Source organism: Nylanderia fulva, unplaced genomic scaffold (genome assembly GCF_048542155.1).
Source record: "Nylanderia fulva isolate GAGA-0341 unplaced genomic scaffold, ASM4854215v1 Scaffold11, whole genome shotgun sequence".
Classification (NCBI taxonomy): Eukaryota; Metazoa; Arthropoda; class Insecta; order Hymenoptera; family Formicidae; genus Nylanderia; species Nylanderia fulva.
In genome coordinates, this window is record NW_028189302.1 from 342,440 (window position 1) to 367,862 (window position 25,423).

General features: G+C 31.7%; 1 protein-coding gene across 6 annotated transcripts in view; it reads right to left on the reverse strand.

Moving 5' to 3' along the window:
• Nucleotides 1–25,423, reverse strand: part of nrm (neuromusculin) — a 267,044-nt gene that overhangs the window by 9,166 nt on the left and 232,455 nt on the right. For 4 of the 6 annotated variants that reach the window (XM_029310733.2, XM_029310734.2, XM_029310731.2 and 1 more), the window contains 2 exons: nucleotides 8,475–8,596; nucleotides 2,150–2,752 (listed from right to left, as the gene is read on the reverse strand). In XM_029310733.2, coding sequence (XP_029166566.2) covers nucleotides 2,150–2,752; nucleotides 8,475–8,596 — 725 coding nt within the window. Of the gene's footprint in view, nucleotides 1–2,149; nucleotides 2,753–8,474; nucleotides 8,597–9,589; nucleotides 9,704–13,339; nucleotides 13,795–24,706; nucleotides 24,744–25,423 lie in introns of all 6 variants that reach the window. The other 2 variants (XM_029310735.2, XM_085486117.1) reach the window with 2 other exon arrangements.

Here is a 25,423-nt window from a genome sequence, read left to right on the forward strand (position 1 = left end):
CAAGTTCCAAATTTTCTAGTTTAAATAACAAATATTTGGTAAAATTGATGAAATATGAGAAAAATTTATGATTTAAATGCCACTAATAAATATTCGATTGATTTGCGTGAAAAAGACTTGTATAAATTAAATGGAAAGTTTAATATGTCTCGAGAAATACGTTAATATATTCACATTTCAAACAAAACTGATTATAAATAATTTCTTATAATCATTAAAAAATTTCTTTCTATTTATTTTCATATCTCTTTGTGAATTCTGACAAAATATCATTAATATTTTAACTTGGGAAAATACTGTGCTTTGCTGTTGAAGTATTTGATGAAAGAGCAGCATTCTCTGAAAGAGTTCTGTACCTACATAAAATTGGCTAAAAAGCTTTTGGAAAATATTACATCTAATATACACATCTCTTATGTATCTTTGTATATCATATATACAATATATATGTGTATGTGTATGTGTATACATTTCCCATCCAATTCTATCAACTATATGCTTCAAATATTCGTAGCTGTAAAGCGTAAATTGCAAGGAAAATATTTATTTCCGATGCCTAAAATTTTATCACTCTCGTAGCTGCACAGTAGAAAAATTTGTTTTCTTGTTAAAAATGGTCCCCGTTAAAATTTTTATATTTTAACACAATTCATGTGTTAATTTAATATATTGCTGGTGTGTCAATTAAAATTAAATATTAAATTATTAAAAAAACAACTAAAAAAAGATGTAAAAATAACACAATGTGCATCTATTTTTAATTTTACATAATAGATATGTTTTGTTTTATTTTAGATAAAATTTATCTGTTAAAATTTACAGAAAAGAATGTTGATTTTTCATTTTATAGATGGAGATGTTAAAATAAAAAATTAACATATTTTTAGTTAATTTTTACATTGAAACTATGTTAATTTTAGACAAAATTTATTTTAAATTACTTGAAGTTTTGCATTTATTTTGTATTAAAATATTAACACAGTATTTGTGTTTCCATTTAACATATCCAGGGTTGAGTAAATTAATAATTTTTTGAAAACTAAGTTAAGTTAAAGTTAGTTGTTTATAAAATTAATGTAGTTAAGTTAAAAGTTGCATGAACAAAAAAAAATAACTCAGTTAAAGTTAAAATTAAATTAACTAAAGTTAAATCAAAAGTTAATTGATTAAATATTAAGTACTTATATTAAATTAGAATTTTGTTTGTTACTTCTTTTAAAATTTAAAATAACAAATAACAAAGAAATTTTGATTTTTATATGAAAATATATTTTTTGGTAATTACAATTGATATCAAATAAACAAAAAATTAATGATACTTTAATTTAAAAATAATATGTTTATAACTTATAAAAGAACAATAATAGCTCCAGAGATAAAAAAAAGTTAATAAGTTTAAGGTGGGATGTTGGATGTCTGTTTTATCGATTATATGATTATAGATCTTTCTGCACCGAAAATTTTTTATTAGTTTAATAAAATAATAAATGCTTTTCCACAATTGAAGTACGTACAGAAACTAACAATAAGTAGGAACCTACCGATTTTATGTTAAAAAGAAGAAAAAATTTAAAAACTAAAATTTCTTTATCGACTTCTATCGTCAGGTAAAAAAAATTATTGTTTAATATAAAAGTTCTGCTGTTCGTACGTACAAAATAAGATAGGTTCTGACTAAAAATTGAATGAAGTATTAGTAAACTTTTAGATATAAGTTTAGAAGCCTAATAAATAAGAACACGGTGCAGAAAATTTTCACGCAATGTGTTGTATACGTGTATATATTTAGATATGTGTAGTGCTAATCTATCAGAGTTTGGCCTTCACTCCAGCATTTTTTAAAATGTTAACTAATTAACAATTTATTACTCAACCCTGAACATATCCATATTATGTGAAATTAATACCAAAATTGTTTGGGACATGTAAAATATCTTAATTAAATTTAACACAACAATTTTTCAACTATGTGGAATAAAATTGTAGGCAAAAAATGATCGATAACGATTACGATACCGACACTTTCACTCTTGACAATGCAAGCCGATCGCGAGAGAATCGCCGGAGAATCGGCAACGTCCGCGAGCAACGTCGTCATCATCAGATGCGGGGATTCCCTATCGTAAACGATGAGTAGTAGTTGACAAACCTTAAGCTTAGGCAACGAAGCGTTTCTCGGTGGAAAAACGGGGGGAGGGACATTTTGATAGGTGTGTTTGGATGGGTCGATCTTCTTGGAAGTCCTCGGGGCCGGAATCGGAGGCGTCAGTGTCGGCGACGACGGGATCGGCGTAGAGGGCGCTGATCTGGTCGTCAGGTTGATCGATCTCTGGCTGAGGCTCAGAGTGGACGGAGCCTCTCCCATCGATCGTACGATCGTCGCGATCGTCGCCGTGCTGTCGCTCCTGTGCGGACAGGTCTTGTAGATCGGTATCGCGTAGAGCTCGTACTTCCGGCGGATGTTCTCGTGCCTACGGCAGAGCCGCAGGGAGTAAAACTGCTGGGAGTGCTTCTGCTTGCGCCGCCGCGGCTTCAGGGTGTTGTACTTGAGGATCGGCGAGTTGCCTCTGGGCACGTTGTAAACGGTGTAGTGGGGCCCCAAGTGGCTCATGGTAGACTCGTAGCCGGAGCTGCCGTCGCAGAGGCTGACAGCTCGGCTGGGCGGCCGCGAGGAGCACGGCGAGGCCGTGAAGGAATGATGCAACGATGCGCCATGCAAAGCCGAAACTCGGGCAAACTTAGGGGTAACCAACTAAAACAAAACGCAGCCAGCGGCCATTCACATACACACATATATAACAACCTTCGGCCCCGATTTCGATTGGGTTTGCTTGATTAACGCTCGATTATCCAATAACGTCGATGACGAAGGGAATTCGACGGCTAATGACGTTTTGCGATGACTTGATTAGAGACGCCAAGGCTCGTACATAGTAGATTAGCCGAAATGGCGCTTCCTCGCCGTAGGACATAAGTAGATAATCTACGTCAATTTCTGAATTGCTATTGGCATTTTAGACGATAGTATCGCTGATATAGTTATGGCCTTGTGAAAGTTACGAAGTCATTTGTACTGTTATAATTGTTATAATTGTAGTGGAACAATATTGATAGATACCGATTGACACAGACATTTAAAATTATTGGAGATATTTTCATAAAAGAAAATTATCTTGGTGTATAGAACATTTATACCCGAAAACCATTTTCTTCAATCTTTGTTGCGAGGGACAATTGCATTGTATTTTTTCTTACACGAATTATCAAATTGTAATTGAACAAAAAACATTATAGAGAGTGTTTCTAAATAAATGCGAAAAATAATTCTGTGTCGAAAATTTTTGAAAGGAGTTTTTCATATAAATATATACTCTCTATGAAAATCAGGTTTTTAATTTTTTTTTCAAATTTTAGGCAAGTTAAAGGTAAAAGTGGTGATTTTCTACAAATAAATATTTATTAATATTATTTTAATCTTCTCATATCGTTATAAGAAGATAAAACTAACAACCTCTTAATTTCTTATTAATTATTTAATTTCTTATTAGTAAGTATTTTTTAACAGGTCAGAATGTGATTACCTAAAATATGCGTTAGAAAGCTTGATTCCTTTAGAAACTTTTTTATTCCTTTAAAATTGATAATTTTCAAGAAAAAAATAAATTTAATTTTCACTTCTCCCTTTGAAGAAGTATAACTCCTGAAAGGATATAGGAGTATATGTTTATATGAAAAAGTTCTCTTAATTTTTTATAAAAACTCATCTTCTAAAATTTTTCGTACTTATTTAGAAACACTGTATAATTGTACTTTCTTAATTCTCCAATAAAAAAATCACAAAATTAAATTATTTACTGGTATAGTCATTTTATTCCTAAAAATAATTCTTTCCAATCTCTGTCGTGTGAGAAATAATATAGTACATTATTTACGAATTCTAAAAGTTATATAATCAAACAAAAAAGCAGAATATTATAATTATATTTTTTAAAAATTGTATTCGACTTTTATAAAAATTCCAAAATGAAAATTTCGTCTTGTCGATCAGAGGAATTAAATGGCAAAAAATTCCTGGATAACATAATTTTTCGAAATAATCGTAGTTAATTGAAATATAGCATTGCAACGAGCATGGAAAATGGCGCATATATATCGCGGCTATTGTCGATAGGTTAGAACAATCATCAATTGGGTATCGGCCCTAATTATCGAGTACCCTGTGCCAGCAACACGGTGTGCTTATTGCCTCTCATCGAATTATACGTTGATTGATTCAGATTGCGCTCGGATTGTGAATATTTGCGAATTAGGTAAACCGATTCGGCTAATTTCGCCTGCGCGAGCTTGCCGAAATGAGCTTTGCCTGAATGTGAATATGTTTGCAATGTCGGGGAGTGTTTTCCGTTTAAACAAAATTAGGTCGTCCGTGTCAATCGGAATCATTACGGAAAGCTAAATAATTAACGTAACTATATCAGCACTCAAATCTCGCGTCTATTATCTAGCGTTTGAAAAAACTTAGGGACAATTTGTGATGTATCTACCAATAAATAAAACACTCAAGCCGCGAACTATTTATTAGTTAAACTGTAGAACTGTAATTATTACACCGCTAATTTTTCAATTATTTTTATAATTATTTTTGTAATTATTTGTATAGCTACCATTTATCTATAATGGAAAATGCATTGAGTTAAAGTTTTAATTGATTTAAACAAATATTCAATACGTCAATTTGTACGAACAATCGATTTAGCTGAATAAATTCTATTATTTATTATTAAAATAATAAAGTGAAAACCTATATAGCGATTTTATTTGTCCGTAAATAAAATTGCGATACGTCGTGAATTTAATAAGATTTTTAAAATAAGGACTATAGATTACCGTTAGTTTTCATAAAATATGACACAGATAAATGATTCGAGCGTTAATCAGCACAAACCAGTTATATCAATTTCGATAAGAATAGCATTATACGAAATTGTTCCATTGTGAGACAAACAAATTATTGAAAACTCATTGCAACAATTGATTTTTCTAAAAAAGAAAAAAAAACAACAAAATGTTAAAGCGCGAGCACGATTAAGTTAGAAAAAAAAAGAAAAGCGAGAGCACAGTGAATTTATTTTCGCCAAAGTAGCAATGCTCGTTACACTCGCACAGCACTGAATTACCTGTCCACCACGATGTTCTTTTTTCCGCTATATTGATTGGGCTACGAGACGACTTCCTACGTGCTAATAAAAATAGTATTTGGAAGTTCGCAAAAGAAAAACAAAAATCATGTGTCGTGAAGGCAGCTCGAAGAATTAATAACACAGTCACTTACTTGTTACAAACTAATACAATTTCGTTTTATACTTCTCATTGGCAAATTATATCCCCATAATTTTTATCAAACTCTGTTAAATTATCGGTTTGCGATTATCTGGAAGAGACAATCGATATAGAATCGTTATCGCACAGGTATATTAACGTAAGGCAAGCAATAATATGTAAAAGCAGCCATTTGCAAAGTGCGTGAACATTTGAGTAATTAATTCGAAAGTAGATTAAAAAAAGTTGGAGAGAAAAATTATTAATAAAAAAAATTGCGAACGTTAATACGCGCGACGTATTTTTCTTTTCGAGAGGAGCGTATATATAAATTTTGATGAAAATTATTATCCGCTTTTGATCCGCAGAGTTATTTCCCGCTGCGTGCAGAGTATCATTGTGAGAGTATCACGTCTCAACGCGAATAAAACACTTTTTGACGACGCATATACCGAATAAAATGAATGAATTTCACTCGACATGCATTTTAGCGGCATCGGTTTCGCATGATTATCGCTAAAAGCGGTACGAAATTACGAACCTCAACCTCTGCAATCAACAACAATATTGTTGACAAGCAACGATATTTATCACCATGTATATATATATATATATATATATATATATATATATATATATATATTAAATCAACGTGAGAGATAATGATGGCAAATTGTCAGTCACTATTATTAATTACTTTTACATCTTTTCCCGTCAATATTTCAATGTATATAAATAATCCCCAACGTATAATGTAATTTATGTTTATATATAATAATAGAGAAATTGAAGATATTATGAAGAGATATTAAAATATATATTATCTTGCGAATATTAAAATATATGTTATATTAAATATATGTTAGAGAATTGTTTTCTCAAGATATCGAATCGCCTGCATTACTGTCAAGATAAATCCTGGTTTCAAAGAGAATTCGTAACATTCCCCGAATTGAACTGACGCTCCGCGAAGTAGAATATCCTTTGTAGAATACTCTTGACGACTCAAGAGAGAACGATATATTTATTCGCTTGAGAAACGCGACGTGGTAGAATCGATTGCGATAGCAGAATTTACATCGTAAAGATCTGGATCGGATGTCATCAAATGCATTTTTAATGCAAGAGAGACTTGGATAATAATACCTCATAAAAAATAATTTCTTCTCTCTCTCTCTCTCCCTCTCATAGTTGTACGATATTTTTTTCTATCTGCAAATATAAAATAGAGAGACAGAAATTCGTATCTATTTTTTATATTAAAATTTCTCTCTGTATAAAGCTCAATTTGCAGGTAGTTACAAGTTCTGTCATCTTAAAAGATTTCACGATTTTTCAGATATGTAACGCAAACTCGCCTTAATTCTCTTATTTTAATTATTCAAACTTAAACAGAAGAACGAGCCTGCGAAATGGCAAAATTAATTATTTAAATGTTTGCTTGAGGCGAATCAATTAATCATGATAATTCGCGGCAACGAGTGAGCGCGCTCGTAAAAAGGGATGTGAAGCAGCGAAGATGGAAGGGGATGGGATGTAAGGGTGGAGCGACGAATGCATTCGCGCGGTAATTCGATAAGGCGAACGAGTACCAGAACTGACCTCTTAATTGCGAAACGGCGATTCGGAAAGTCGAAGTGCGAAGTAACGTTATAGCCATTACGAGGGTCGAAAGAGGCTTTGGTGTAACCGAGCCTCGGTTTAGGCTCTTACCAAAGTGAAGCACACAAGCAATACCGTGTGTCGAAGTGGCGAGGCACTTCTAAGTGCTTGCGGGCCTTCGAAAGCGGTTTGAGCGACGCGAAGGGTTCGTACTAATATCTCTACCCTCTCTTGGCCTTTCACCACATTTCACTTGCTATCGCCTCTCCAACGTATTTGGTCAGAAAGAGGCGGACGTTAATCGACGAACTGTTCATGAAACTTGGTGGCTAACTGGCGAAGATGTTCACCAAGAGAAGGGTATCGATGTATCAACTTGGGTCGATCTTTGCACTGAATGTAGTATCATCTCGCTCTTCCGACACAGTTCAAGTGGAAAATCGGGAAATGTCGCGATTAAATGTCATTTGATCCTTCTGTCAACGAACGGGTATATAAAGCAACCTTAAATGTGTTGAAAATATGTAAGTACCCAAGTATTTGTATATTGATGCAAAAGTGAACCATTATGCATTGATAAGTTGGTTAAGGAAATGCTAATTAGGTCTGTTTTATCGACAAATATTATTTTTATTTAACTCTTTATTAGCTATACAGAATAAAAAATCTTTTAAATTAAAATATTCATAATAATAAATCAGGGCTATTATGTGTGTATAAAAAGAAACCAAGAAAGTCTAATAGTTATAGTTTTCTTATATTTTAGATTAGATTGATCCAATGCAAAAGACCAATAGAAAAATTGTAATTATTTAGCCTTCTTGTTTTTTTTTTATATACATATGTAGTAGTCCATATTTGTTATTATGAGTACTTTAATTCTAGCAAAGGATTTTTCATTCTATATATAGTCAATAAAGAGTTAAACGAAAATAATATTTGTCGATAAAACAGACCTAGTCAGCATCCTCTTAATGGAATCCTAAATGCTGTCCAGTTTTATCGATAAAACATCATTTTTGAGCACTCTTTTCTTTTTATTGGTTGAATAGAATAATAAATGCTTTTTTATGATTAAAGTACATATAGAACCAAAGTGCGAATCTACCGATTTTTCGTTAGCAATAAAAAATTTTATTTTTTAATTAAAATATTTTTGTTTCTATATGTACTTTAATCGTGGAAGAGAAGAATTTATTATTCTATTCAATCAATAAAAAGAAAAGGATGCGCAAAAATATTTTATCGATAAAACAGGATGGCGTTTAAGATCCCCTTAAGTAGGTACATATCTGGTTATTCTTTGCTTTCTTATAAAACATTACAAAAGACATTTGTAATATTATTTCTTACACACCTAGCGCTTGAACAATTTTTAACGTTTCAAATCAATCTTTCGCAACTGATACATTTGCCATCATTAGTTCTCTTTCTCTCTGACAATCACGCTAATGTGCACGTTGCAAGTCGAGTCTAGCTCTCATGCGCAGTCCGACAAAACCTTTTTTTTCTTCGCCTTTCTTTTTCCACTATACAATGATCATTATACTAACCTTGTTAGGTGGCGCTTGAATCCCGTGAAAAGGTAAGTTTTCGTAGAACGTCTTCGTCCCCGAGTCGGGAAGAACTTCCGACACGCTGTTCACATGATTGTTATTCGCGGCTTGATTGGGATCTGCAATTGCAAAAAGAGAATCGTGTTGCATAAATTGTCGTAACGTAAATTGTCGACGTTGGCAGCGAACTTCGACGTTCCACGATCGACCAACACATTTTTGATTTAATCCAATATAAAGACCAACTTTCATTATTGCATAGAGAGTATAAAGAATATAAAACGTTGTAACGAGAAAAGAAAAAGTCGGATTGCAATTTCGAATTGGATTTCAGGCGGTCGTAGGACTGAAAAATTCTTAAGCAATCAATCGCGTAATCAATGTAATTCTTTGCTCTTTAAATTAGAATTCTGTTTTAAATTTTACAAGCCTAGTTTTCACAATTTGCGTTTTTAAAATTTTTTTTTCATCTAATTTACATTCTACAATTCGCATTACATAGTGTTTACTCGATATACAATAAAATATTGTGCTATCGTTGATAATTGTCATTACCCATTCATAACTTTGCTATAATAAAACCCCCTCGTTAAAGAGATCACAGTATACAAGATAAGAAAATTTATGTGTTATTTGATATTATAAAATATATATTATTTTTTAAAATAAAATTTAAATTATACATATATAATTTATATTATTTAATTTTAATAAAAAAAGTAATAAATATTGGAAAATTATATGTATACATGTCGTCTCGGTATATAAATCAGATAATGAATAATATCTGTGACATAATTAATTTATACCATAAGTGAGAGAAACTTATGTGGTCGGTCGCTGCGTATATTTTTCTGTTGATGCGAAACTATGAATTTTTGCGTGCCTAGAGCTAAATAATCTTCTATTTCGCACTATTTGGCACTGTGTATCTGTGTTCATATTTATATTTCCTTCCGTGTCCAATGATGCGTATATTAAGAGTAACACATAAAGTTGATTGAGGAAATTCGTCAATTTTTTTGGAGAAGGTTCTAAGTCAAATTATATGCGAACAAGTCAAGTCGAAGACATGCGCAGAAGTTTTGCACAGAGATATTTTTTCTACGTACCTGCACCCGGCTTTTTTCGCTTACGAGATGCATTGCCACGATTCGGCTCGCGAGGGAGTGGCTCCATGGAGTGCAGCATTCGCTGCCGCGGCACGATTCTTTTGTAAGTCACGGCTAAGAAACATACAAGCAACAACGAGCGATGTCACAAACACATAAAGCCTCTCTCATGCGACAACAAACATCGATGCAATTATGGATGTCTAAAAATATAGGATATAGGATAGAAAGTTTCATCTTCAATTTCAAGGTATTGCATTATTATAAAACAATATTTTTTTATAAATATCTTTTGTCATTGTTGTAACATTTTTTGTTTGTATTATAATAGATATTTTATTTTTTTGTATTACAAAAAATATTTATTGTAATACAAAAATTATAAAAAATACAGAAAAAATATTTTTTGTAATACAAAAAAATAAAACATCTATTATAATACAAACAAAAAATTTTAGATTGACAAATAATACTTTTTTTGTATTATTTTATAATAATATGCTAATATAATGCATTAGTAATATTATAGTGATATAAAAAATATATTTTTCGTTTTAGAAATATTTCTTACTTCAAATTGAAAAAATATTTTATTGTGTATCAGAAGCTGAATTATATGTATGTATATATAACATTTTTTCATATCCAATTTGTTTTCATATTTTTCTTACAATTTGAGATACTTTGAATAAGGATTATAAATTACAACAAATACAGAAAAAATTTATTATTATATATTATTACAGAAAAAATTTGTTTTTATGACTTCTTTACCTTTCGGGTAATAATATACATAATTAAATTGCACGTTAAATTAAAAATTATATGTATATGTACATTTTATATTTTAAAGTGTAAAATATCATTTAAAAAGTAGTATTATTACGTCTGCGCTAATGGGAAATGATAATTAAATAAATAATATTTTTTAATATTAAATTATTAAATTATATTTAATATTAATTATATATACAAAATATACCGATATTTAATTTCTTTATTAACATAATATAAATTTAATTTTAATGCACTGCATATATTGATTTTCCTGTTTGAATGCGATTATTTTTTTAAATCTACAAGCTAATTGTAAGTACGTAAGGATAAAAAGCTCGAAAAATACGCATTGGAAGGTATAGCAAGGTCGAGCGCTTTCCTGGAACGCGAAGTTTCTGCCGGCATGGAAAAGTTAAGGGGTTTAATTACGCGTCGTATACATTAGCTGTGTGTTTAATGAGATTTCAAACTCGTCTACGAGACACGCAGCGAGCACGTACTTTACATACCGCGTACTTTCCAACAACACGGCGACGGTTTTTCGTTTGAAAGCGCGTAAAAAGAGTTGTAAAAAAGAAGTCAGAGATAATGGAGAAGATAACGCGATAGAGTCTATTATTACCTGTGTGACGACAATCGAAAAAAATTCTGTTGAAAGAGTAACGCGAAACGAGTTCTGCCGAGAATGGAACCGTAAAATCAATAGCGTGAGATATCGGCAAGATAACTGGATAATATACTTGTGATTATATATACATACATATATTATACATAGAATATATTATAAAGTATTCCGTAATAGGATGTCGATGAAATATCCTACTATGTTCATAAAACGAACAATGCAGTCGCCAAGACTTAAAATACGTAATTATATGTGTATAATAGGTGTTTCTAAATAAGTGCAAAAACTTAGGAAATAATTCTTTGTCAAATATTAGTGAGTTTTCATATATAAACATACACTCCTTCTTATATCCCTCTTTAACAAGTAAATTTCTCCAAAGGGAGCGGTAAAAATTAGGTTTTTAATTTTTTTTTCAAATTTTGGACATAAAAAATGAACTTTGATGGATATTTTTCATTAGTTCGGGGGATTTTTTAATCTTTTCGTATCGTTACAAGGTGATGAAACTAAGAGTCTCTATTCAATTGTTTATTAGAACTTTCTAATCGAACTGGAATGTAATTATCTAAAAATATGCGTTAGAAAGCTTGATTTCTTTAGAAACTTTTATTTCCTTTAATTTTTTTCGTAAAATCAATCAGTTTTTAAGAAAAAAATTTTACCTTTCCCTTCAAAGAAGTGTAACTTCTTACAATTATTATTAATTACATGGAAAACTCCCCCTTAATTTTCGACAAAGAATCATCTCTAAAAATTTTTTGCATTTATGTAGAATCATCCTGTATATTTTTCTTCACAAAAAAAAATCAAATAAATATAATAATCTTTGTACTGACTCACACTATGTACAATATTACTGTGCATACATCTTGTAAATACGGCAAAGATCAACAAGGTATACATCTGATTTATTTTCGGTGGGAAGCTGCTATTTGTTGAAACCATTTGCATTGACAAACATTTGCTTAGATCCGCTAGTATCTAAGCTTACGTTGCAGCGAGCAATAATGTCGGATAATTTGTAGTGCGAAATTAGAAATCCTAATATATATATATATATATATTAGGATTTATACTATTCCTAGATTTATAGTTTAAAAACAGAATAAAAACATACTTCTCAGGACGTTTATGATTCCCTTAAGGGAGTATATGTATATATATATATATATATACAGGGGGTAGACAAAATAATGTGAACACGTGTGAAAGAGAGGTATTTATATATGTACATTAATTAAATGTTGGGCCATCATTTGCCCATTTTCCAGTGTTGGGCCACCATTTGCTCCCTTTCTAATGTTATCTCATTCTTCCATCCGCCAATTGCCTTAGAGATAGATGTTAAAGGAGGAAATCCGCTTCTCAATCTTCTTCAAAACTGTCCACAGTTCAATGATATTAAGCCATTAAAATGCCCAAACACTCTCTCTGGCCAGCATAATTACCAAACCCAATTATCATCGAACCACTATAGGCAGTTTTGGAGAAGAGATTGAAAAAACGTTTAATTGGTTCAATGATATTCAAATTTGGTAATTGTGCTGGCCAGCAAAAATATTTAAACATCTTAATAGCTTAATATCATCGGACAGTAGGCAATTTTGAAAAAGTGAGAAACATATTTCCTCCTTCAACAAAGCAATTAGCAGATACAAGAATGAGACAACATTCCAATTAGAAAAAAAGCAAATGATAGCCCATCTTATTAACAAACAAATATAAATACCCCTCTTTCACAGGTGTTCACATTATTTTGTCTACCCCCTGTATATATATATTGTATATATATATACATATACTCCTATAAAGGAATCATAAACGTCCTGAGAAGTATGTTTTTATCCTGTTTTTAAACTTTAAATCTATTGGCTATACGGATTGTTTTTTATCTGAAATCAGACCAGGCCGGATTTGGTATTGGATAAAGGAATGTAAGTGAATGTTTAGATATATTTGAAAGCCTAGTAAACGAGAATAACAATTTGTGTACAAATAAAAATGTGGGATGAGTTATTTTCGTTTACTATAGGCTTCCAAATTGATATCTAAACATTCACTTATATTCCTTTATCCAATACCAAATCCGACCTGGTCTAATTTCAGATAAAAAACAATCCGTATAGCCAATAAATAGATTTACAGTTTATCTAACCTCACATTTTGTCGATAAAACAGGAAAAAACCAACAGACTTCTTAAGAGAGTTTAGGATCCCCTTAAGAAGACTCTGAAATCTGAAAATTGTGCGAGAGGGAAACCTTATACAGGATGTGGCGAATACGAGGGATTACGGTCGCGAGTGTAAACGGATTAACGTCGAGTCGCAGTTTGCAACTCTCTTACCTGTCTTCTCCCGGGATATCCCGGGCAGGGTGGCCTGTTCCTTGAGCTGCACCCCAAACATAGCTTTTATTTTGTTAGCCCGGGCGAGCATACCGTCCTCGTGACTGGTCAGACTGGTCATGCTGGTTGTCATCTGCGCGGGCTGCTCCTTCCTACACCGTCGGAACACGTGGCCGCGCGATGCGGGATTGCAGCCGATCGGCGACAGCGGCGTCTCGTCCGGGGACGGAAATCGCCGCCCGAACCTGTCCTCTCTCTGTTTGCCCACCGGCTCGTTACGCAGATTAGACTCGTTCGCGCTCCGGACGCCTAGGCCGCCGGATCGTAGGCTGTGTGTCCGATTGATGTGCACCAGCACGCCCGGCTTCAAGGGCCATCTCGGCGCCGGGGTCGGCTGCACCGGGCTTTGCACCGAGTGCGAGGATACCGTGGGACTGGGCGGCCCACCGTCTGGACTGTCACAACGATCGAGGTCACACGGGATGATCGAGACGCGTTATGACGGAGTGGGACGGATGGGACGCGACGCAGTGAGTTCTTGGTGATCGAGTTCGAAAGGGGGATTGTTTCGGTCGTTTTGTAATAATGAATTAAATAATGAACGCTATTCACAATCAGTGTTGTAATATTCGTTCGAGTTTTAGGTAAAATATATGTATAGCTGCAATATTGGACGGGTAAAAATAAAGAATCTTTGACCTGCATTTTAGTGATATGAATTCAAGGTACATATGTGTATATGTATATAAAGTTTTTTTTTCATTTAATAGATGTCATTTCTTTTATAAAGAGATATTTAACGAGATCTCATTTTATGTAAATTTGACTTTTAAAATGTATGATAACTTCTGATATATTCTCTTTCTGTTATACATCTATCTATTCTAATAAAAGAACTGAATAAGGGTGGTTAATTTCATTTTCTTATAACGAAAAGAAAAGATTTTAAAAATATTAATAAATATCCTTTTTACTAATAGAAAATATCTATCATTTTTTAACTTGTCCAAAATTTAAGAAAAAAATTAAAAACCTAATTTTTACACACACTTATGTGTATACAGAGTGTCCCAGACTTATTGTACCACACGTTAAGAGGAGATTCTTGAAGCGATTTGGAGATGATTTTTCTTCAGCGAAAAGGCACCAATAATTTTTGAGTTATAAACGATTGAAAATAAAAGCTTTTTGTAAAGCCTTGTAAAAATAAATTATTAACAAAACACCTTAATTTTTAATTAATTTTAGATAAAGTTTACTTTAATAGAATTTTAATGTAAGGCTTAATTACAAAGATATACATGATTTTAAAAATTGAAAACATTAAAAAAATGATGATCTTTCTCTTGATACTTTTGCTGAGAAAAATCGTCTTTAAATAACCTTAAACGAATTTCCATAAACGAATGGTACAGTAAGGTTAGAACACCCTGTATATATACATATGATATTCAAACATTTTGGACAATTAAAAAAATGAAATTTGGTGGATATTTTCCATTAGTGAAAAAGATATTTTTTAATATTTTTAAAAAATCTTTTCTTTTTTTGTTATAAGAGAATGAAATTAACAATCCTTATTCAATTTTATATGTATATTTGAAAGAGAGAGCTCTTTATAAGAGAAATGACATTTAAATTTAGAAGCTTTATTGGAAACTCATTGCGTTGTCCCATTTATCCCAAGGATCTCAATTACCCCATTTGACCCGAATTGTCGCGCGAACGAGAGCGAGATGAAAGATCAAACGTGCGAGAGAATAACGGATAAAAAAGGATGAATCAGCTGTGCAGAAGTCCTCCTTGGGAATCAAGAGCTTACTGTGTTTGACGAGATAATAAATGCTCTTTCAACAATTTTCTCGAAGCAAAAATACCACGTATATTCCACGCAGCATTCCACATGTACATTCTAAATAGAATGTCGCGCAAATTTTATTAAATGAGCCGCATGTTTTGCGAAATAAAAAAATAATTCATTCGCAAAGTGGAGTTTTTTTTTTCAAAAAGCCCTCCGGGGACGAGATATGTTTTTGCATTAAGCCATCGTATCATCCCCCCGAATTGCATTATCTAAATGGGGGACATTGCGTGGGATGTCGTGTCTCCGGTAGGATCAGAGAAGACCTCTAAAGACGGAAATAAATCTCGGTGCAGAAAATCCGCCGTAGCTCAAGCGCGTTTGTCTTCCTTCTCTCAGCTCGCGGAATAACGAAATTCTAGTGCTGTTAAAATAGAATGCTTGATCCCGATACTGAATCCCGCGAATAAATTAATCTCCGTTGTTGCGAAGAAGCTGTCATGATTAAGTTCATTTACGTAAGTCCGCGCGTGAAAAACAAAAAAAAATATAAAATTTAATAAATACACAATAAGTAAGAAATATATGCGCGAGAAATATAAATTTAATGGTTCATATATCTTCCGGTTTAACTATGTGCAGTTTAGACATTTCACGTGTAACCAGAACAGATTATAATTAGAAGTATAATTATATTAAGTTAGTTAGTTGTACTAATTGTATTACAAGGGGGAGAGAGAGAGAGAGAGAGAGAGAGAGAGAGAGAGAGAGAGAGAGGGCGAAAGAGAAAGAGAAGCGTATAGTATAACAATATGTGTGCGTTTTAATCCAATTGTAAATTTTCTTTCTCGGATAAGACAAAATAATCTTATAGGAAATTTGAAATGACGTGAAAAAAGTGAGTAATATTAAACTGAGAAAAAAATATTTATTTGGAATATTTTTTTTTATTATTTGGAATTAAACAAGGTGTCTCTTAAATTTTTGATTCTGAAAAAATATCGCAAGCCAATTTTCACCAGCACATCAAGTTTCCATAATAATTGAAGTTTAATATGTAAAAAATTGCTTTTTTTGTAATATTTAAATTTTTTTTTTTGTAAAAAAGGTCAACGTTGTTTTGAAATTCTGATCAGAAGTGATGAATATATTATTCATCCTTTATAAAATGCATTCTTTTAAATTTTGATATCTTATTTTTTAGTTGAAGGATTTAAATATAGAATTTTGCTGACATAGCAAATATTTTGTCCATAAAGATAAAGTCATATAATTATAATCATAATTCGTAGTTTGGGTCAATCGATGCTCATAAACAGTGTATCGGATTGGATTCCACTAAATATATATTTATATATAGGGTGTCTCATTTTAGTTACCTACTTTGAATATTTCGAGACAATTTTGTTAAAAATGTTCCAGACAGAAGTTGTACAAAGGGGAATAAATAATGATAATATAAATTTGGAAAAAAACAATTTTTCTCCAAAAAACCTTTTTTCCTCAGCAACATCTTCATATGAGAAATAGCTTCTCAGCTTTAATCTTTTATAACATGATTAGTAAGTCAGAGATATTGAAGTAAGATATTGAAGATTAGAAGTAAGATATTGAAATAAAAAAAATGCATTTCATAGAAGATGAATAATGCATTCATGATATCTGATCAGAATTTTCAGACGTAAATCTTTTTACAAAAAAAATTTAAATATCGTAAAAAGGGCCATTTTTACACATTAAATCTCAATTATTTTGGAAATATGCTAATAAAATTTGCTTTGAGGCATCATTTTCAGTACCCAAAAAATAAAAAAAAAACACTTTGTTTGGTTAGAAATAATTTATGTAAACCAGTGAAAATGAATTAAATCTCATCATCTTTATACAAAATAAATTTTTGAATAAAGTCACTGGAAAATTTATAAACACCGGGCTGTCGTTGAAACTGCAAATACGCGAGCTTCAATGCCCGGACATTTTCAAGGTCCGCGGAAGGAACGAAGGCGCTCGAGGGAATGGCGGAAAAATGTCGTCGGGAATAGGGGAAAAGCGAAAAAGCGTCGTCGAGTATCGCCGTCAAGCGTGCGTACGCTATAAAAGATTGCATTGCACTAGAAAGACTGCGATTTCACCAGTATGATTCACGACGATGTACGACGTTTTCCAAGTATATTTCTCGCCGCAGTGACGTAACCAATGTTTGCGGATCCTTCCGGCGGATGAACATCATCGCAGTCCCCTTCATTTCAGGCAACGTTGATCTCTCTGTCACCATCTTTTTCTATCTTTCTTTTTTTTTTTTTATATCTTTTTCCCTCCTTTTCTTCTCAATATTTCTTGTGCCATTGTATCGTTCATTCCTTACATTACATTGTTTTTTCTTTTGTTTCTTTCTCTTCCTCTTGTTTCCTTGCCTTTTCTTCTCTTTTTCGTCTTTTCGTTTTTGAAGGGCCCTTCGTTACGCCATTGCTCGACGTTTTGAAGCTTTTCCGCAGCACTTTGCAGTTTTATTGCACGCTTCGTTTAAAGTCTTGTCGCATGAGCCGCGTTACGTTGCTCACATGTGGATCGAACTACCCTCGGCAATTATCGACGTTCACGCGCGCGTGTATGTGTCCACATGTGTGTGTCGGAGCTAATTTAATGACTCGTGTTCGCTAAATCGGGCGGGCCGACCTTTAAGCCCTGAAGTTTGAAATGAAATAAAAATCGTCGAATGCGCGTGCAAACGGCGTGCGATGACAAACGCACCTAGAGATCCTTTGAAGAGAGATGATCCGCCATTAGTGTGAAAATCTCGGAAACAGGAAGCTTTATAAATAATTTTAAACCTTAAAATGTCGAAATGTGTATCATTTTAACAAATAATAAATGAGAAGATATAAATTATGAAATAATATATTTTAAAATAATAAATTAAATATATGATATATGAGAGAAATATATTTATTATAAAATATGCTTAAAATATAGAAATGTATTATTAAAATAACAAAATGCGATTATGAAATAATAAATTTAAGAAGATCTTAAACAGATGCTACCACTCTGTTTTATCGACCGAGCGATTCTTTCTTTTTAAATAGGTTATTCTTTTTATTGGCAGTTTGTACATATAAAATAAGACCAGGACGGATTTGAAGAATATAAGTAAATGTTTAGATATCAATTTGGAAGCCTATAGTAAATGATAATAGCTCATCTATATGTGTGCACACATATGCACGAAAATGTAAGATGAGCTATCCTCGTTTACTAGGCTTTCAAATTGATATCTAAATGTTTAGATAACAATTTGGAAGCTTAGTAAACAAGAATAGCTCATCTTACATTTTCGTGCATATGTATGCACACACACATATGCACAAAAATGTATAAGATAAGCTATTCTCGTTTACTAAGCTTCCAAATTGACATCTAAACATTCACTTATATTTCTTTATCCAATGCCAAATTCATCCTGGCCTTATTTTCTATATATGTACAAACTGCCCCAATAACGTATTTAAAAAGAATAACTTATCTAAAAAAAAATCGCTCGGTCGATAAAACAGATCCGTTTAGGATCCCCTTAAATAATAATATTAAAATAACATGTATTAAAATATATATTTAATTTATAATAAAATAATAAATTCTCTTACAGTAAAATAAAAAAAAAATTTTTTTTAGTTAAAACTTCTCTTATATATATATAATTATTATATAAGAGCGCAAAAATAAAATTTTTGGAACGTTTTATTTTGTATATAATTTCTTATGTAAAAGTAACTCATATATTTTGCACTCTCTTTTTCCTCATTTCTCTCTCTCTCTCTCTCTCTCTCTCTCTCTCTCTCTCTGTTTTTCTTATTTCCGATTTTCATGCTAACGACGACAAGCAAATCGAAACAATCTACTTCTTTCTCCATCTCTATTTTGGAGGATCTTTAACCGTTGCAAAATATGCAGTGCACGTGCAAAAATGCACTCGTGAGTGCTACTATCCATCAAAAGAGACTTATCGCGATGTCATATTTTTCTCGTTCGATTTATCATGGATCACTGACAAAATATAAAAAACGGCGCGGAAAGAAGTCGCGACGAGATTTCACGATGAAATCGCGCGAAATTGCGTATTTTCGCTCTGGAGTGAACTCTCCATTAATGGAAGTGCACATGATAAACCGTGAAATCGCGCCGCGGGGTTAATTTAGAAAATGAAACAATTATCGCCTGTTCGTTACACGAAATTAGAGTACGCGTGCCGAGGTAATGTCTGCTGCGTTCACGCATTCACGATTGGTCTGGCATTTTGGTACAACCAGCATCATAATAATCCCTCTACATTCGAATACTCAACATTCTCGTTTCGCATCGCGTTTAGATATTCGTGATACCGTTGATTACTGGAAAAAAATCGATGATGTTATCGTTGAGTGGGAAAGGTGAAAAAGAATTAGATCCGAAAACTCTCTTCTTAAATGGAATCAATGTCAATTATCGCTGAAAAGACAGTGAATAGTTATTCATGGCTCCTCGATTATAAGAACAGTATTTTAATAAGATTTCACGGATCAGAAATCTCAATGAAAATCTCATCACAAATTAGTGATTGTTTTAATCAGTGTGATATTTTAAAATCGTCTTATTTATAATATAATAATATATAGCAATATATTTTTTTGAAAGAGTGTTTGAAAATTTTCTTTATTTTTAATTTATTATTATTGTAATTAGTATAATAATAATTATAATATTATTAAAAAATATTAAATAATAATAATTATTATTATTAATTTATTTTTGTATTTATTTTTAATTATTTATTACATATTAAGAATAAAAAAGTGTTCTATATAATTCGGAATTTAAATACTATTATATTGAATATTATATTTTTATTCTAGATATGTATTGTGTATACAAATATTTCCTTCAAAAATTCAAATTAAATAGAAGAAACTGTAAAAACTGTAAATATAATATATGTATCACTACTACTGATTTTTAAATGAAAGTTTACTGTCATGATCAGAAAAGCAAAATATGACTATTTTTATTAAAATGTAATAGTCATTTTTGATAAAATTTTGTATTTCTATTTTAATTAGTGACATTTTCATTGATTCAGTTTCAAGAGAATAATTTATTTAAGGTATAGGTAAGAATAAGATATTTAAGAAAGATAGATATTTAAAAGACAGATATTCTCTCTCTCTCTCTCTCAATTTTATATCTAATTTAATAGGTCAGAGACAGCTATCAATCTATTCGTTAGAATAAAATGTCGATTTTTCTTAGAACTTCAATAATTATTTCGTATGTTTAATTAGACCATCAAAATTATTTCTTAATATTATTATACGATCGTTATATTTCTAAATAACAGTTACTAAATATTCTTCGGGATTCAGTATCGTTCAATCTTGCTTCTCTGCTATTAGAGAAGCTATATCTACACACACACACACTACAGTGTATTATTCCTCTGGTGCTGGTGTAATTTCAATCTACAGTGAACAGATTTCTCGTGTTCCTTAAATGTGCCATGCATCAGGAATGAGTGCATCAGCCTACTTTATATCCTGCTTTAAAATGCCCGGGGAAACAATTTACGCAACGCAAGTCCCTTCCTCCGTTAAGTCACGCGACATTTTTGCCATATCATGCGAGGAATATTCCATTGTTGCATAATTCTGTCGCATTTGACAATGATGATAAAACCTCTGCGAGATCGGTCACGAAGGCAGAATAAACACGTGCGTTTTATTTCCCTCGAACAATTTTGCACGTGAAGTGTTATTTTTCCAGCTAGCAAACTTTGACTTCTCGTCTCCGCGAATTGACAGATGCCACGTGTTTATCATGCGACCCCGGTCCGTTGTGTACATTCCCTGTTGTATGTATAAGCGCGGTTGCTGGTAAACTTTCTCAGAAATACACCCAGGAAACACATCCCCTTATACTACACGCGGGAGAACCAACATCGATAAGAGAAACGGACTAAATTAAATGTAAACTGTCGGTCGTGCAGATTTATAAGATTAAGGGGATGCTGTCATAGTTCTGTTTTACCGACTTTAAGTTAGGTTAGGTTCACTTTTTATTGAATATACAGATTGAAAAATTGTCTACAATGAAAGTACTGATAATAATGAATGGAAAGCGCTGTCCGGCAACTAATTTTTGCTGTTTTATGCCTCGACATCGATTCTGCACGCAAATATACATATATAATTCAAGTACGAATCTTTTGATATGAGCTTTTAATCTCATTTTTATTATTTTTGTATTATTTTTTCATATCATTTTTATTGGGAGCGCCATATTTTGTGCACAAATAAACTGCAGAACTTTTGTATTAAATAAATATTGTTATGAGCTGATGCAACAGGTCGATAAAAAACTGTAATTTTTAAACTTTTATTGTTTTTTATACGAAATCACAGCACTCCCTGTTCATTATTATCAGTATTTTAATTGTGAAGGAATTTTCAATTTGTATAGCCAATAAAAAGAAAAGCCCTTGAACTCAAAGTCGGTAAAACAGATGTGGTTAGCATTCCCTTAAAAGAAAGTCTCGTGCCCTGATATCAACAAAAAAGATGCCGCACGTGCGGGGATGGAGAAACGTTTTATATATATGAACGAAAACTGTGTGGATATGATGCATTCTTTCTTTAAAAATATATCGCGGTAAAGAGGCCTCTTCGGTGAGCGTTGCTGTTTAAAAATATTTTCCAACGTTGCTCCTTTGTAGCAACGTAACTTGTAACGTTACCTTGCAAAAAGCTTGATGACGCGCGCTTTTCCAACAACAAAAAGTGACACTTGCAGTGTATCGGTTGCGGGAACGTATACGTAGATAGAAAAATAGGATAATTTTAATCTTTGTAAAATAGTAGGTAAACATTTTTCACAACCGCGCGCTTTAATTATAATAATCCGAGTACTTTCCGTAAACAGCATTATAATGTAAATAAAATTGCATTAAATTTTTAAAATATGTATTTTTTACGATAGAAAATTGATAACTTAATGTTCTTTACCTGACGTCAATAGGCAATCTTTCTAACCTTTTTGTCAATATATTTCGGAGAAAATGTTATTTCCGAGATCCTTCAATTTTATAGATGTGTATTTGATAGATTCTTTTTATCGAGAAATAGTATATCGCAAACTTTGATGCTTGATCAATAGTTTTCGAGATATCGATGTTTCAAAATTTTATATTAAAAAATATAATTAAGATTTCAAAATTTTTGATAAGAGATCATTTTCATAAAAATTTTTTATCAAATTTTTTAATAAAACAAATCTAATTTAATTTTATCAGAAATTAATTTCGGTTGGATTACAACTTTTTCAGGATAGGAGTGTAAGAAAAGAGATTCCGGTTCTTTCATTTTTTATAATACACACATAACACTAAATTATTCCAAATATATTTTTTCTTAGAAAATGTATATAGTACACTAATTGTTGTGGCAAAAGTATTCCTATTATTACGACTTTTAAAAATTTATATTTCGAACATTATAAATAAAGCATATTCTTTTTCCGATTAAAAATCCTATGAAAATAACCTATCAAACCTATCGAAAAATCCCAGAAATAACATTTTGTCCTATACAATTTTTCACTTTTTCATCTATGTTTTAGTAACTCAGGTATCGATTGCGCGTTTTTGACACATTGCACTATGACATTTTTTAAATATCAGTTGTTGTGCATTGAACATTCATTTATATATTTTAGGTTTCCGAATACAAAAAATTAATTTATTTATTCTTGGTATTTTGTTTCGGACGAAGAAAAGTTCCGACACACTTTAATTCTTTAGTGCCTGGCGTGCCATATTTAACACATTCGCTTTAGATTATTCTTAAATCTATAATTAAAATTTTTTTTATCGTGCCCGTTCAATTAATCAATCCCAAATAAGTTATAAATATTAAAAAATCCCGCTCTGTGCCGTTCGAAATCGCCAGAAATCCAATATGGCCGCAGCATTTCTAAATCCGAAATCTGAGTCTCGGCCTTAAAGGGTTACAGTTGCTTTGGGTATTCGGATATCCATTTTATTGACAGAGAAGTTGCTTACTATTATTGATTCTCCATCGAGAGGGGCTCCCAAAAAATGTTTAATCCGTGCACAAATCCTCCACCTACCTTGTATTCCCCCGGGAACCTCACTTGGTCATCGCAAAGCCCGTATTAACGATTACAAGCGATCTTCGCTGAATTATGCAAGAAGTTACACACGTAACACGTGAAAGAGCGTCGTGTAGAACAGCCCATTCGCTCTCCCGCGAACAACTATAACTACCTACCTCGCTTGTACCAAGTTGACAATAAACTACTGTGGACCGGAAGCGGTAGTTAAATTATGCAATAGGATATGTATTCAGGTGTTGTAGAGAGAGGATCATTTCCTGCGAGATTTCAGGTCGGAGACAAACTTGCATGCTATCGAGGATGGGGGAACCCCTATCCTTTATGCGTTTATTGATCATCAAGTGCACGATATTACGTTTGTTAGTGCTGATGCGGGGAATTCAGATATATTATACTAATCAACAATGTACCTCTGTGATCAATAAAATGAAGTAGAGAGGAGCCGTTTAACTACAAATTATATTTCGAATCAAATATTCATAGTTTATGATTTATATTGCATAAAGGTTTGTACAACCCATTTCACGACAATATATGTGATTAATAGTATATATATATATATATATATATATATATATATATATTCGTGAATTTATATCGTTAATTTTTCTCTCTCTATCTCTCTCTGTGCGAATATTTCACAAATGTATAATAATAATATAAAATATGTATATATCGTATTATCCATTTAATCTTTTTGTTAATTTGAAATTATTTAGTATTGTAAATGTTTCTATTCTTATACCTTAATTTTTATAACGATGATAAATCTTCAATTCAAAAATAAAACTTTTGACATATTTATTCTCTCGATTGCGTTAAATATTTTGAAATTATTATTATTGTTTATATATTGATAAAATGTACAAAGTACTTAATGATTTTTATTTTACTTTTTATTATGCAAGGAATTATAAATATAATTTTTTCATACACTTTTGTTTCTTTTTAAATTATTTCTGCTATGTAATATGCAATTAACATCCTATATAAAATAATGGCTTTAACGTGTATGCCAACAAATTTGGAGTAATTTATTTATTAATAAATTAAATAATGCACTTTTTTACCCCGTCGACAGATGAAAAAATCTTAATTCTATTATTGAAGTTATAAAAAGAGCACGCGAATAATAATAATTTATAGGAACTATGTACATTAATAGAGACTATGCACAAACACATAATAATATTAATACATTCTGTCTACAATTGTAAATATACATATATACAGAGAACGTGGTCTACATGCGAAAGATGCATTCTATTCTTAACAAGCTCTATTCCACCGTATCGCCTCTAACGAGCAACCCTAAATAAAGCTCCAATGCCGGCAAATAAAAAGCAATTGTTTAACTAAAATAACATAAACAAAAAAAAACATAGTGTGCTGCGGTTTGTACTTACTGTTCACGTTCCTCCAGCTCGACCACCCGGTTACTGTCTGTGTTTTGTTTAGCAAGTCCAAATTAAAAAGTAGAGCAGAAACGAATCAGTTTCGTGTTAGTGAAAACTACTGAACGAACGCATGCTCGCTGCCGTAATATTAACTGTCATTAATTATGAATAAGACTCGTATATGTGTATTTTTTTTTCAGGAACAATTTGTAAGCAAGCGTTATTTTTGTTGTACGATTTTTTTATCTATCAAAACTTTCCTACACATCAGCGAAAATAATTTTCTAAGCAAGTATCTTACATTTTGTGCTTTTTATATTGTATCGATTGTTTCGCAAAAAACAATCATATATGGTTTATATTAAAAATATACTCAATTCAATTTTTTTTTAAATTAACTCATAAAGCATTAATATATATTACAGCACAGAATTTTGTAGATATGTAATTTTACTACCATATTTTATTTTTCTCAAATATTCGTGTTAATTTTGCAAAAGTCACATGTATAGTTATAGCTATATGTACAGTTAAATAGAGCAATTAATTTTTTATTTGTTGCGTGAAAATAACGCAATGGAAAAACTATTAATAATAACGAATAATAATTAAATAATATGCTTCGTCTTAATTATTACAGAATGTCAGTTTTGTGTCAGCGATGCTAAAAGTAGATTCTGTTATCTTTCTTAATTGTAATGCCATTAAAATTTTACAGTTGAAAAT